The following is a 14,826-nucleotide window of genomic DNA, read 5'->3' on the forward strand; positions in this document are numbered from 1 at the left end:
AGGATGATGACAGATCGTATGACTACAACTGACAATCCGCCTGCGTGTCAGCGGCCCGGACCAATCAAATGTTTACATTTATCCAAATTTTAAATAAAATTATTAATTCCAGCAACAAAAACAACAAAAAGTGAGAGAGTTAATAATAACAAATAACAACTACAGGTAGATCAAGTGGAACATTTTTTGGGTAGGGGAAACATTTTGTAGCGACTTCAGTTTACATGGTAACTGACGTTGCTAGGTAACAGAACTTGAAACCGTTCGTGGATAAATTCTTGAGCCAAAACGTTTCGGTTTTGCTTAACGCGGCTATTAAGAAACCGGGCTGAAGAAACCGGTAAGATGGATTTAACAGAAGAAAACAACTCAGACCAACTAATATATGAACTGATCCACCAAAACACATCCAGGGTAAGCCAAGCTTTATGAATTATTTAAAATAATGATAACTCTAATCTGTGGCACTGGTGAGGTTTATTTAATTCAATTTAAAAAGTTATTTATTAATCCCAAAGGGAAATTAATTATTGCTGCAATAACAAATAAATCAATTAATCGCATGATAAACTAAAACAAACTCAATAATTTCCATTTGTTTATAGATACTCTATTATTCATTTTATTTGTTATTTCTGTTGTTTTCTTTATTTATTCTGGATATTTAAAACGTCTTCCAGTTCTGGTGTTAAATTTTCATTATAATTTAAAGTTTACTTATCTCTGAGAATGTGTTCTTGCATTATTATGCCATTACCGTAAGCCATAATATTCAAAATTAACAGAAAGAAACCTTTTTAATATAGGACTCTGTGTATGAGGAATTCATATTGTATTATGTGTTTTATTTTTTTAACTGAATTACTGAAATAAAGTAAGTGATAGTATTCTAATTTACTGAGATGCACCTGTACTTATTTATTTATTTGTTTGTTTTAGTTTCCACCTAGGAAACTAAAACCCATTGAACAAACCACAAAGGGCTGTCTACAAGAGATTTCATATGTAAGTTTGGATTTTTTTTTAAATACTGAGGTTAAGCTGTGTGTGTCAGTTTGTGTACCTGTGTGTGTGTTTATTTAGTTTCATTTCAGCTTAATTCAACATCAGTTTCCTGCAATTTTATCTACATGCTCCCACTAATTCAGATTTTAACAAATAATAAGAGTAGCTACCATAGCTATGCGGCTGATATGCTACTCTGCATTGCAATGTCACCAAGTGACTCTGAACCCATTCAAATATTCAACAAATTAATGTGTGGATGTGTCATAACTCGCTTCAGCTGAACAGAAACAAAAATAAGGTAATTATCTTTGGAAACTAAAGAGTCAAAAGTCATCGCACATCTTTAGCTCTTACAGCTAGAAACTACTGATCAGCACCAAACTCTGACTCAGACCTGAACCTTCAGAGACACATAAAGACAGTTATAAAGTCAGCCTTCTGTCACCTGAAGAACATTAGTTAAAGGACCAATGTCCCAACCTAAAAACTCACTAAGACAGCTGCAACTTATCCTGAATGCTCACTAAATCTAAGAAAGTAGTGAAAGAACTTACACTGGATCAGAGAATAGACTGTAAAATACATTTGCTTGTTTAAAATCACTGAACGGCTTAGCACCAAAATACATCTAAGATCTGCTGTTGAGGTATCGACTTTTCAGATCACTCAGAATTAGAACCAAACATGGAGAAACAACGTACAGTTTTTATACTTCTCTAATCTGGAATAAACTTCCAGAAAGCTGCAAAACTGCTGAAACACTGAGTTCCTTTAGATCACATGTGTCAAACTCAAGGCCAAATCCGGCCCACCATAGCTTTTTATCTGGCCCTCTAGATTCTCAACTAAACACAAGTGTGCTTAAATATTATGTTACCAATCAAATCAATGCAGTTTTTATCTGCTTACTGCCAAACTATATCAAACAGTCCCTCCAGTTTCTTACGAATTATTATGGAAATTCAGTCAAAATCAACAAATCCCTGCACTTTTCTGCACTAGTACATAATTGGGAGTTTACTGCAGATTTTTCACATAAATTGTCAAAACTTTCTTCTTCAAAACAGCTGCCTCATTTTTAGTTGATGTCTGATTATAGTCCATGATCTATACAGCGAGTAATAAAAAATTATATAAAAAAAAAACATAGCAAATATTTCCAAATTAGTGTCACAAACACTTTGATTTTTAGTCCAATACATCACAAAAGGAATTGTGAAATCCTGGAGGGACTGAACAGATGTCCAACATTATTTAATTTTAAGAATGTATTAATATTTCTAACAGCGTGTGAAGGGTTTTATCAATACATTCTGGCACAACTGGCCCTTTAAGATCCTCAGCTTGCCTGCTATGCTCCTGCCCTTTTCTTTCTGTGTTGTGTGTCATTATCTTATTTGTTTTTTTGTCATTATTAACTGCATATCTTACCAAATCTGTGCAAAAATTTGCGCTAAATTTACTTACAATATATTAAGACAGAGGATCATAATCTGAGACACACTTATTCATGTTTTTTTATGGTGTGACATTATGTTTTTTCAACAACCAGCCCCCGACCCCGCCGCGCGTAAAGCTCTTCCGCAGAACCATACATGCAGGACCATTAGCCACCAGACGGCCCTTATGGAGGGTGACAGACCCAGAGGTTATCAAAGCCATGGTTCATGGCATCAGAACCAGCTCAACCGACTCTGTGAGTAAAGTACAAAACCTTACACTGCAAAAACACAAATTCTTACCAAGTATTTTTTTTCTTGTCTAGTTTCTTCTGCAAATATCTTAGCCCACCTGAATAGTGTATATATAACTTTTGCAAAAGAAATATGAGTTTATTTTAAGTCAATAATTCCTTAACATTGTTGAAAAATTACTAGTTCCATTATTTCACTTACAACAAGGGAAAAATGTCTTGTTATAAGTGAAATAATCTGCTAATGGAACTAGTACTTTTTCATTAATGTTAAGGAATCATTGTCTTAAAACAAGCTCCTGTTTCTTGCTGAAAAGTTACTTGTAAGTTAGTTTTATCTTATTTCAAGTGTTGTAAGATATTTTTACTGTAAAATAGACCAAAATTACTTGGTAAGATTTTGTGTTTTTGCAGTGTAGTGATGTCCTGGGTTAACTTGCACCATGTGTATGTCATAATTTACACATTTATTACGTACAATACCTCACAGGGCTCCTTCACAGTCTAGAAAAGCATGGAAACGAAATTTTAGGTGAAGAACAATGAGCAGGAATCTTTTTTTTTTTTTTGAATTTCTAAATTTCTCTTGATAAGGCCTCTTACAGATCCTATTACTCTGTGAAGTCTGGATAATCATAAATATTTAATCCCTCAGAAAAAATATGCTGCCAGTTTGAGATCACACTGAGTGTCTTTCATTTACTGATAGTAAGGTTTGTTATCATGTGTTACATGATAGTAGCACATATAAATTTAGGATCTTTGGTAAGGTGTCCTAACTGGCACTGGAAAAATAATGAATACAATGAAACCTGGTCTTTCTGAGCTGCTTTGTGATCAGGATGTTTGTGTGATTTTTCCAACAGGGCGATGACTTGATATATCCTCCCGAAAAGTCAATCTTCCAGCACAAGATAAATGAACTCAATGAGTCTGTTTATGCTTCGAGTAAAGTTCTGCTGGGCCGAACACCTGCCCCGTTTTCTGAGCTTCCTGACTGGATCAACGAAGGGACTACATTTGGAGATAAAGTAGTTAGAGGTATCTAATGTTCCCTAATGTTACTTTTTGGTCCAAATACCACAGAGCGGGTAGTAACACTTGACAAAGGACATTATGGTTCAGTTTCACTGCTTTGTCCTTTTGAGTTCACACCTAACATCAATTAACTGAATCTGATTAAGGGGGCAGGATCATATAAAATCAATTTGTTTGCGCTTTACATAATTTTATAATGTTTTTCCCTCATCAAAAACACACCTAAAGTGTTGCGTTGAGTCTTGCATGGATGTTTGAGAAATCCTTTAATCTCCATGGCAACCATTGTTGCTGTACAAAACACCAGGACGGACCTAGCTCCGCCTCCAAGATGCAGCTCCTCCTCACACCTGCAGTTTCCAAGCTTCTGCCTCACAGAATCCCCAAGAACCCCCCTCTCAGTTCCTTCAGACTAGCCAGCAGTAATTAGCAAACAAATATGAATCACTTTTCAGTGAAATGCTGGTAAAAATTAAAATGTTGTTAAAGGGTTAATAGCAGAGCACTGTCATGATGACATCCTGAAGTCAGAGTTTCAGAAAGAGCAGAAGTTTTTAAAGAGACCCAAAATCAAGGCGTTAAATTACGAAGCCAAATTTCTTAAAAGTCATACTTGATATTGCATTTTTGTAACAATTGCAGTTAACATAGTTACTTGTTTGTGCTGTAAAATGGCAGTATATGTCTGGAAAACACCCCATTAACTTAAAATAAAGCTAAGTTTCTCCAATTGGATGGTCCTGACTTTTAAACATTTACATTCATTAGTTAAAGCCACAGTTTGGATCAACTTTAGGTCCTGCCAGTGGAGATTCACCAGGAATCTGACTCAAAGCAATTTAAGGATCTTAATGGAAAATAAAGGATTTTGGCGAACCTCACCTGAGAAAGTCTTCATTCTCCTGGAGCCAGGAGGTCGACCACAAAGTTGTGGTTGGCTGGTTTTGGTTGCTGGAATTGTTTTTAGTTAGTGAGTATTCAACTCTGAATGTCACAAACACAAACCTATCACCTCCTGCTTTGTTTTCGGTGTGTTTCAAACCTGTAGGTTCACATACAGGCTTGGATTACTTACCGCAAAATTTTATGTGATTTTTGCATAAACATAAACATTTCTAAAAAAGGATGTTGTGTTTCGAAGAAGTGTCTAAAAAAGGATAATTACAAATATTGTTTAAATGATTGTTTTCATGTGAGCGGAATTGAGTTAATTTTCAGTCTATTTCTAATTTGTAAAAGAATCCTTTCATTCTCCTGAATCTGTCTCTGTAAATGTAGAAAATTAAAAATGCCTGAGGTATTCTAAGTATCTAGTCTCTTCAAACTGTTGTGTTAGCTGTCTTCATAGCAAGAATCGTAGCTATTGTTAAAGTTTTGAATTTTGTCCCGCATCTCTTTCATCCAGAATATGAGATGGGTGAAGTCTTGTTCCCTCCAAAAACAGCAGAGGAGTTGGCGTTAGAAGGTCAGGAGGGACAGAAAGCTCCAATCTTTAGTCACTATTCTGATGAATCGTGCATATTCTGAAGTGAAACTTTTCAACAATGTCTATTTGGCTTCCTCTCAGCCATGAACATTGGAAAGTTCGATTTTAGTGACGTCCATAAAGACAAGATATTTGGGAATCCCACACCACACTGCAACAATGGTCATTATGCTGCCAAAACTATTCACTGGATAGGAGAACCATACAAGTAAGTTCTGTACCAAACTTAAGCCACAAGTGTGACCTACACAGAATTTCAGTAACTTTTTAGCTACAGATGTTTTTCTCCATTAATATTTTGTTGCAGGTTTCACAATCCAAATCCTGTTTGGAAAAGATCTGGAAACAAGGAAAAGTTGGCATTGGAAACTGGCAACACCAGCTGCCTGTAGGCTTTTGTTATTCTTTGGTTAATTTCCCTCATGTCCAACTAAAGTTCCTCATATTTGACTTTATCCATCTACCAGTCGTGGGAGGAAGAAAACTCCTCTGCCCGTTCCACCTGGCCACACATTTGGATATGCCCCTCCAGTGGATCCATGGGGTAAAAAAAAAACCTTTCCAAGTGCTAAAGCACAAACTGTGAAACTTCTGAGTGGGAAGTAGAGATTGGCTTTGTTCTTTCCTCCATAGGAGCTGGAGATCTTCTCCACAATGCAGAGCCGGGGACTTTTCTTCGAGGTCCAGACTGGCAGCGAAGCGCTATTGGTGTAGCGAGACAATTCCTCAAGAAGGTCAACTTTAACAACTTTCCCAGTCTGTTGAAGGCTTTCCAATATTATGACAAGGTACGGATGAGACTAATATAGGCAAGTCTTTGAGTTTTCTGTCTTATTTCGTCTCACACATACTGTAGAGCACATGTGTCAAACTCAAGGCCCGCGGGTCACATAAAATGACATGGCGGGCTATGTCATTTTATGTGGTCGTCTGGTGGCCAGCATTTTATAGGCCGATGATTGACTTAAAATAGGTTTTGAACACGAATTGACTACAAACTACATCTCCCACAATGCATTCCGATTGTTACCAGCCAACATTACGGCTTCCTGCCACTAGAGAGCAGCAGAGTCACCTCAAGCTGCTTATTGATTTTCCCAGCGAATAAAACTGAGACATCGACAAGCTAACATCAAAACGTCTGAACGCAGTCAGTTGGATCTGACTGCGTTCAGACCATCTTTTAATGGTTCAAAAATGCATTTTTTTAATTGTAAAGTGTTGATTTTATTTTTAAACAATTTTTATTTGTAAGTATTGATTTTGTACCCTTATTTATTTTGAAGTGTTGATTTTATTTTGAACCCTTATTTATTGTGAAGTGTTGATTTTATTTTTGAACCATTTAATTGTGAAGTGTTGATTTTATTTTTGGAACCTTATTTATTTTTGAAGTGTTGAAAGACCTTACACATGAATTGCCCCATATGGGGTTTGAACCAACGACCTCAGCATTACCAGCACGGTGCTCTGACATGCTGAGCTAACTCACCTACCTTACAAACTGTTGAGTTTCCATGGATTTAAGAAGAACTTACATGTTATTACCACATTGATTTGATAACAGTGCTTATATTCCAATGTTTTTCAAAACAACATACATAATATTTTATTTCCCAGAGATTTTGTATTTTGAAGTGTTGATTGTATTTTTGAATCATTATTTATTTTGAAGTGTTGATATTATTTTTGAACCATTTTTAATTCTCAAGTGTTGATTGTATTTCAGAGATATTTTTTATTTTAATGTGTTAATTTTATTTTTGAACTATCTTTTATTTGTGAGTATTGATTTTATTTTATAGCCATTTAGCCAAGACTCTGTAGAACCATTTGTCTCTGCTAATGACATCTTCAATGCAATGTTTTGATCCAGGCTTAGTTTATGGACTGTAATGTGAAATTAGGCACAATTGTTTGTCTGACAGTTTGTTCACCAAGTTACTGTGCTCTCTGAGAGGATCTGTGGTATAAGTATTTGACATTTTTCCATGCCCATGGTTGACGTTAGTCTCTAACAAAATGTGGATCATCTACCAGGAACACTGCAAAGAGCCTGAGTTTCTGTAGTGTAGTGGTTATCATGTTTGCTTCACATGCAAAAGGTCTCTGGTTCAAAACCAGACAGAAACAGATTTTGCATGTTCTATTCATCACAGGTGTTTACTAAAGGTCAACAAGGGTTCTGTGGTGTCATGGTCTGTACTCTGAATCCAGGCATCTCAGTACAAGCCTCAGTTGAAATTTTCATGCGTTGCATCTCACATCATCAACTTTGGAACCTCAAACTGAAACAAAGCAGAGAAGTTCAGTTCCTGTAGTGTAGTGGTTATCACGTTTGCTTCACACACACAAGGTCTCTGGGTCAAAACCAGACAGAAACAGTTTTTGTAGGTTATGCATCTCTTGGGGTGCAGCGAGACAACAAGAGCCTTCCTCTTTCGTGGTGGTTCATTTGCCGATCGACTTCAATGTAGGCTTCTTTGAAATCAAAGCTACTTTACTTCAATTACCAGAAGGCAGTTCTATGGTCTAATGCATATGTGTCAAACTCAAGGCCCGCGGGCCACATGTGGCCCCCCAGCATTTTATAGGCCGATGACTGACTTAAAATAGGTTTTGAGCACGAATTGACTACAAACCACATCTCCCACAATGCATTCCGATTGTTACCAGCCAACATTACGGCTTCTCGCCACTAGAGAGCAGCAGAGTCACCTCAAGCTGCTTTATCTGCATTTTTCTCATAGTGACGAAAACCTCTGACTGAGGCCCCAATAATTTTTAATAAATTAAATTAAGCGACTTCACTTAAATTAGCATCACTTCACCCGCTGGGGTCTGAACGCACTTCCTCCTGGTTCCCATCTGCAGAAAAATCTAATTCATCAGTCAGTTGATCTGTCTGATCCAAACAGATCAACTGAATTATGTGTGTTTTACCCTGCGCGGTCCGGTGTGCCCTTTTACCAGGATTTTTTATTTATTTATTTATTTATTTATTTATTTATTTATTTATTTATTTATTTATTTATTTTTTGCGTGGTTTCGCTTCTCCAAACGGACAGATGTTACGTCTGCAGCTCCTCCAGAGCGCCGCTCTCCTGGGTAACGTGAACCCAGAAGGCTCCATTTGTTGAATCCCCTGGATGAGTTACTCCGCAGTGGTTGAGCAGCGGACTGCGCATGTTACAGTCTAATTAACTTTTGCATCGTCATTTATTTTCTAAACATAAACTGCCGGCTCCTCAAATGAATTAACACAACGTTGCATTCTCTTTAGTTTTCTCTAGTCTGGAATGGAGACTTGAATTTAACGCGACATTTCAACCAAAGGTTTGTAATGCGCTTCCTAACCAGACGCTCCAAAGCGTCCGGTCCATAACTCTTCAACACGCCGTCAGCTCCCGGTCAGAAAGACGCATTTAGTTCAGAGTCCATGAGATGACATTCAGAAAGGATTTTTTTAATTAATTGATTTCAGTTGCCTCTGAGACTAAATCTTTGCGTAAAGTCTATAATGTCTGCCCATGTGACTTGTTTTTATTATTTGTTTGCTTACCTTTAAACACTGATTTAAATATTGTAATTTTTAAACTGAGCAGTAATTTTACATCCATGAAAACTCAAATGTAATAATTAAAACTTCAATACATAAAATCAATACATAACAATATGAGGTGATGTTTAATTTATTTTTAACATTGTATTTTTATACGTTTATGCTAGGGGTGCCCAAGTCTAGTTTTCCAGAGCTACCATCTGCAGCTTTACATGCATTCCTTCTCTAACACACCTGGACCATTGACTCATTATAAGCCTCTACAGAAGTGAATGAGGGAAGTCAGCCTTCTGTCTGGGGTGTGTTTTAGCAGGGATGCACTCCTGATTTGTACTGTCAATGTGACCCATTGAGGGGGGCCAATATGCTTAAGTGGCCCTCGGTGAAATTGAGTTTGGCACCCCTGCTGTAGAGGGAAGGTAATCTAAAATAATCTCACTATCACAGCTTTAGTTAATGTGAACTTTATATTTTTCTGAATTGTTTACTTGCCCTCTTAATGTGATTTTATATCTGGTTATATCTTGTCTTTGTTGTAGACAAAGATACATTGTTGGTTTCACTTCACTTTCTGAAGACTTAGTTTGTTTTCACCAAAAGTTCACCTAAAACAGACACAAGACCTCCAGTTTTTGCTAAGTTTCATAAGTTTTACATTGAAAGAAGCTAACAGTAAAGTTACGACACGGTTCTGCTCATGGTGGACAACATCCAATTGTTTTCTGCTGTAATTTTGACTCCATTATTCCACAAACTTTTAAAAAATGATTTAAGGATTTAAGAATGTCACAAGTGTAGTTTGCTTTAAAATATGCTGCAATATGTCTATATCACTTTTAAACCCAAATATAAAAGCCATCATACTGACTTTATTCCAACCTGAAATATCCAGTCATTTGGACATTTGGAAGCATTGTAGAGTTATTGGTTATTGTTATTTTTGCTTTCCAGAAAGGAAGGGGCCTGATCGATAAAGAAGATCTGTGGTCAGTTTGTCGTGAGTTCAACCTGACCCTGAATGGCAAACTTCTGGATGATCTGATGGAGTACTGCGATGAAGACAAAGATGGATTCCTCAACTTCGTGGAATTTGCAAATTTTCTAACTTATAAGGACATGATGCCCATCCGCGGTCAGTGAAAGAAGACTTAGGCTCAGCTTTAAACCACATACTATCTCTCATTATGTCCCTTGCACAGAATTAAAAAATTATTTTTTCATTTTAAGTTTTTGGTGTTGTTTCTTTTCTCCTGCAGAGACTCATTTTGGATTACCTCCAATCAGCATGAACGACATGATTTCATCAGATCTGCCTAAATTTATTCCCTCACTGGCCTTGTATGGGCCTGACGACCTGGTGCCAGTGGAGCCAGGCAGCTCAAAGAATACCATCAGGACCATCAGGAAACCCAGACGAGATGCAGACTACGTGTCTTCCACCAGTGAAGAGCTGCCCACATCTAGTGAGTCCAGAGCAGGGCTTTTGGTTTGACCGATACTGAGTATTTACTCTAGACAAAGTGCTAATTTTATTATTAGTCATTGACTTAAGCAAAGACTTAATAGTAGTAGATAGGACTAAGCAATAAATTAATAAGGATATATGACGCGATAGACACATAATATGAAAAGTTTGATAGAATTTTCAATCCAGAACCGCACAGCATTCTGGGGGATGTAGGCAGAGGAAAAGGCTTTAGCTGCTCTACCTCTCACACCTAGCTGACAAGCAAGATTAGTTCCATGAACAAACTCTTTGGTTACCTAGCAACCACTTGCTCATTCTTTGGTTGCTTAGCAACAGCCTGTTGAGTTAACTTGCGCAGCAGCAGTTTAAGGTTTCGCCACCATGCCTTAAAACTGCTTAAAAATAAATAAAAAACAGCGGAGTAAAAACTGTGGAGGTCACACCGCCAGTTTGCCAGCGTTTAAAATATTTAAAACAAGAAATTAATCAATAATCATTGATATTGACTGATATGAAACCCTAAAATTGAGTAATTATATTTTACATTCCCAACTAAAACAAAAAACCGCCATCACACTATTTGTTTATCACTGGAGGAGACAAAGGATGAACCAGTCAACCAAATTTATGTTGTCCTAATTTTTTTACTTCTATTTGCAGATTCCGTAACTGATCAGTTTCCTTGTTTGAATCATTTCTTTTTCAGGTGGTCGCACCTACGGGATCCCATCCATACGCTACGACCTTCTGCCTCCACTCGTCAGACGAATCAGCGACAGGACGGATTACGGGGATTTAGCCACACTTCCAGAGCTCCTGCATCCATCACTGCATGATTTCCATGGAGTTGACGCGAAGCATTACTTCGGTCCTCGAACCAAGCAGGAGGTGAGCCGCAAACACAAAGTCATTTTTTGCTTTTATCTTTATATTCAGAGTCGGGTATAACTAGTTACATTTACTCAATTACATTTACTTCGTCTTGCTGTACTCTTTGACTCTTTTTAATCTCTCCATCGCAGATTGAGGAGATTTTCAAAAATATTGGTGTGAACATTTCTGACGAGACGTTTGAGGAGGCCTGGAAGCTGACGTCCATGAAGAAACCCAGCGGGGAAGTTTCTGTCGAGCTTTTCCGTCAGACGCTAAAGGAACTAAATGCAATTTAAATTTTTGTAATCGTACAACGTGTTGTACGATTACAACACATTGTTGGGACAAGCCCCTTCTTGTCAGAAGCCGCCAGAACTGTTGTCAAAGCCGCCAGTTCTTCTTCTTTTATAGACGTATCTGATTAAATCTGTCCTATAGCTTTTGAGACACAGACCTCAAAATCTGTAAATTTAAATAAAAAGTATAAAGCACAAATAATTCCTGAATTCAAATGTTTTCTTCAATCAGAGCCAATCTGAACTAATAAAACTGAGTAATCAATACGAGTAAAATATTATGCATTAAAAAATTAACACTAACGTGATAATTTAATATTAATTTAGTTGAATGTGTGGATTTCAACTAAAATGTGTGGTGTTCTCAATATTGAGGGTTTATATAGTTTTAAAAATGTGATGGAACACAATTTGTATTAACTGTTGAAATAAGAAGAATATTATATTAATCTCTGTGCAATTCATCAATGCTGCCAGCAGAAAAAATTAAATTAAAAAAACCCTTAGCATGATGCAGCCACCACCATGCTTGACAGATGATAGCGTGTTTTTTCTCATGTTGTATTTATTTTTTTGTAGGTATATTCATTTCAGAAATTTGAAACTAAAAGTGCAACTCATCTCATTACACACTGTGATATATTTTGTGTTTGTATATGTATTTTCGATGATTATGACAGAGATTCTGAAAACCCCAAAGTAAATTTCTCAGAAAAGGGAACGGAGCCGGAACTTAAAAATATAATAATTTAATTTGTTACATGCAATCGGATTTATTTACGTTCGTTTAACATGACAACTTGATTACATGTATAAATTTTTTAAAATGTTGGATCACTTGTTTTCTTTTTCAATGCATAATATATCAGAAGACCAACAAAAATGGACTTTTAATTCAATAATTTGTATGTTATTCCTTAAAGGTTTATGGAGAACCCATTTTGACATTATATTAACCAACGTTAAACTGAGTGAGACAGATTAATCCCATTAGAAGGGTTGGATTAATTAAATTAATGACGCTGGGGGGCACCCAGCAGCGACTAATCTAAACGAGAAAAAAAACATTTAACAGTTAGAAACTACGAGAAAACGTCAGCTTTTGTGTGCTTCAGTGATTCACAGGCGTGCTAAATTCTTCCGAGTCTTGACATGAGCCGGGCCAGCAACACTCATTTAATCTCATTACGACTCCACCAGAGGTTCAGCTGGAACCAAAAAAATAAAAAACCCACGCAAACTTCCAGACACAGAAAAATTAGACTAATCCTCCATGTCTGCCGTTACGAATGAATGAAGGAGCTGTTAATGACAGCAACCTTTCTGTTTCCCAGGGCAGGTTTTTGTTTTTAGTAATAATGCAGGAGCCAGTTTGAAGAATGCAATGAGACACAGTATTCAGAAACAGGTGACGCATTTCTAATATAATTTAAGAGCCAATGAGGAGAATTCATCAACCATCAGATGAAATGGTGATTGGAATATATTCTTGAGCCTAAATTTTCTCTCTTGCAAAAGAAATTACATTTTTAAATTTTATAGCACAATAGCATCATAAAAAACATTATAGATGTTAAAAGAGATGCATTTATTGGGTGATAAGGTATTTGATGGACAACCCACAAGTAAGAATTGATTATGCGACCATGTAGCATCCAGATTAATCAATTAATTTAAATAATTGATCAAACATCCATCTACAGAATCCCAGGAAAACATGGCGTATTTTTAAAGGACTGACCTTTTGAAAGAAGCTAGTTATGAACATTTGAGGAGGACTAGAGAAAATGTAACAAAAACTTACTCAGAACAGAAGAATTTTTGTTTTTTACTTTTAAAAATCTGGAGGAAGTTGAGACTAAAAAGTATGCAGATTTATTTTCCCACCAGGACTTGAACGAATCAAAGCAATACTTCGTTTTTGATGAAGGAATAACATTAAAATATAATGTAAAGCTAAGAAAGTCTAATTTTTCCATTAAAAACCTGAATTAAATCAGTCACTTTTCAATGAGATGACTGAATTAATTTTGGATGATATTTTACTGAAGTTGAAGTTTCCAGATGACTCAGCAGTACTTATATTGATGTCTGCGTTACAAGCAGGGAGTTTAAAAACCTGTTGACGAAGGAAAGGAAAAAATTCATGGAAAAAGAGATGCTGAGAGTTCAAGAAGAAAAACTACAGCTTCCTCTTCATGAGAGGAAAAACTGTGGAGATGATGTCTGCAGATCTCCAGCGCCCCCAAGTGGGCAAACAGCCGCAGCATCATCAATAAATGCTAAATCCTCCTATTTTGACACTTTTTAGCTAACGTTTTGTGAAAGAACACACATTCTAACACCATTCAACAGAAATGTTCTTCAACATGCGAAAGTTTTCCAGAATTTGTTTTATTTCGAAGTTATTTTGTTTAATCAAGAAGTTGTTTTTCCGGACTAGTTGCTAGTTCTGTTCCGCTGCGCTTGACGGTTAGTGGTTACCGTAGCAACCAGTAACTGATAGCTCCGTCCCCTTTTTCTGTCGCCGTTCTGTAACTGTATTAGGATCATTTCTGTGTTTTCTTTACAAAATATTACATTTCAACACACATTTTACACACACTTTATTATATACAGTATTTCATGAGTAATTTTACTATCTTTGATATACGTTTTATTAGCTATCTTACAAATGCTAACTGCTGCTAACTGCTCATTGGGAGCTATTGGGTAATTTATTATATTTATTTAATGTGTAGGGGGAGAAGCTGCTGGACTGGTGTTAACCATCAACTTGATTTCCTCTTTTGTTAGAATACAGTGAACCTGAACGTGTCCTTCGTGAAGTCAGCCTGTAGGAGCTGAGACGAACACAGAAGAAAATGCTGAACTCTCGGTTTGTTTCTTTGTATTTTTAACGCTTTAAAAAACAAAATTGAATGATATGTTTTTTATTCTCTTGTTTTGTTAACAGTTGCATCAAAGTGACGTTTTTTCACTTTGTTATGTGGTTTAGTAGCTTGTTTCGCCTCAAATGTTTCTATAGGTCAGATTTTCTTCTTAAATGCGGCTTCCTTGTTTTTATTTCAGCAAGCAAGCTCCACAGGTAAGCCATGCATATTTACTCTAAATGTATGAATTTTCACACAGTTAAATGCAAATATGCAGCTGCCCCCACATTTGTTGGCAACCAAAGATGTGAAAAAATACATAAATAAAAGGCTCAAGTTAATCTTTTACTGCAGAAACATAATCTCAGTTTTTTGTAGAAAAATTCATGGTAAATTCCTTAGAGGGGAAAAAACTCCCATTTTAAAAAACCTACAAATTTCACCCAAATGTAACTGAAGCAGCTTAAACTAACATCTACTGATTAGTTTAGCTAATAATTAGTTGAACACAAAGTTGAAATTTTCTTCC

The 14,826-nt window shown here is 36.4% G+C and overlaps 1 protein-coding gene and 1 non-coding gene across 2 annotated transcripts; both read left to right on the top strand.

Annotated features, from left to right (window-relative positions):
• Positions 1-95: 95 nt before the first annotated feature.
• On the top strand, positions 96-11,554 carry efhb (EF-hand domain family, member B). The gene is made up of 13 exons (XM_088013638.1): positions 96-414; positions 940-1,005; positions 2,561-2,704; positions 3,568-3,742; positions 5,145-5,204; positions 5,307-5,433; positions 5,533-5,613; positions 5,693-5,769; positions 5,859-6,013; positions 9,739-9,919; positions 10,044-10,250; positions 10,962-11,143; positions 11,278-11,554. The coding sequence occupies exons 1-13, from the start codon at positions 346-348 to the stop codon at positions 11,422-11,424; spliced, it is 1,671 nt and encodes a 556-aa protein (XP_087869764.1). The 5' UTR covers positions 96-345; the 3' UTR covers positions 11,425-11,554.
• trnav-cac (transfer RNA valine (anticodon CAC)) lies at positions 7,286-7,358 on the top strand. The gene has a single exon. It is a non-coding gene; the product is annotated as a tRNA-Val (tRNA).
• Positions 11,555-14,826: the final 3,272 nt, after the last annotated feature.

This window comes from Poecilia mexicana, unplaced genomic scaffold, assembly GCF_051168715.1.
Source record: "Poecilia mexicana isolate PSO_F unplaced genomic scaffold, ASM5116871v1 scaffold_16, whole genome shotgun sequence".
Taxonomy (NCBI): Eukaryota; Metazoa; Chordata; class Actinopteri; order Cyprinodontiformes; family Poeciliidae; genus Poecilia; species Poecilia mexicana.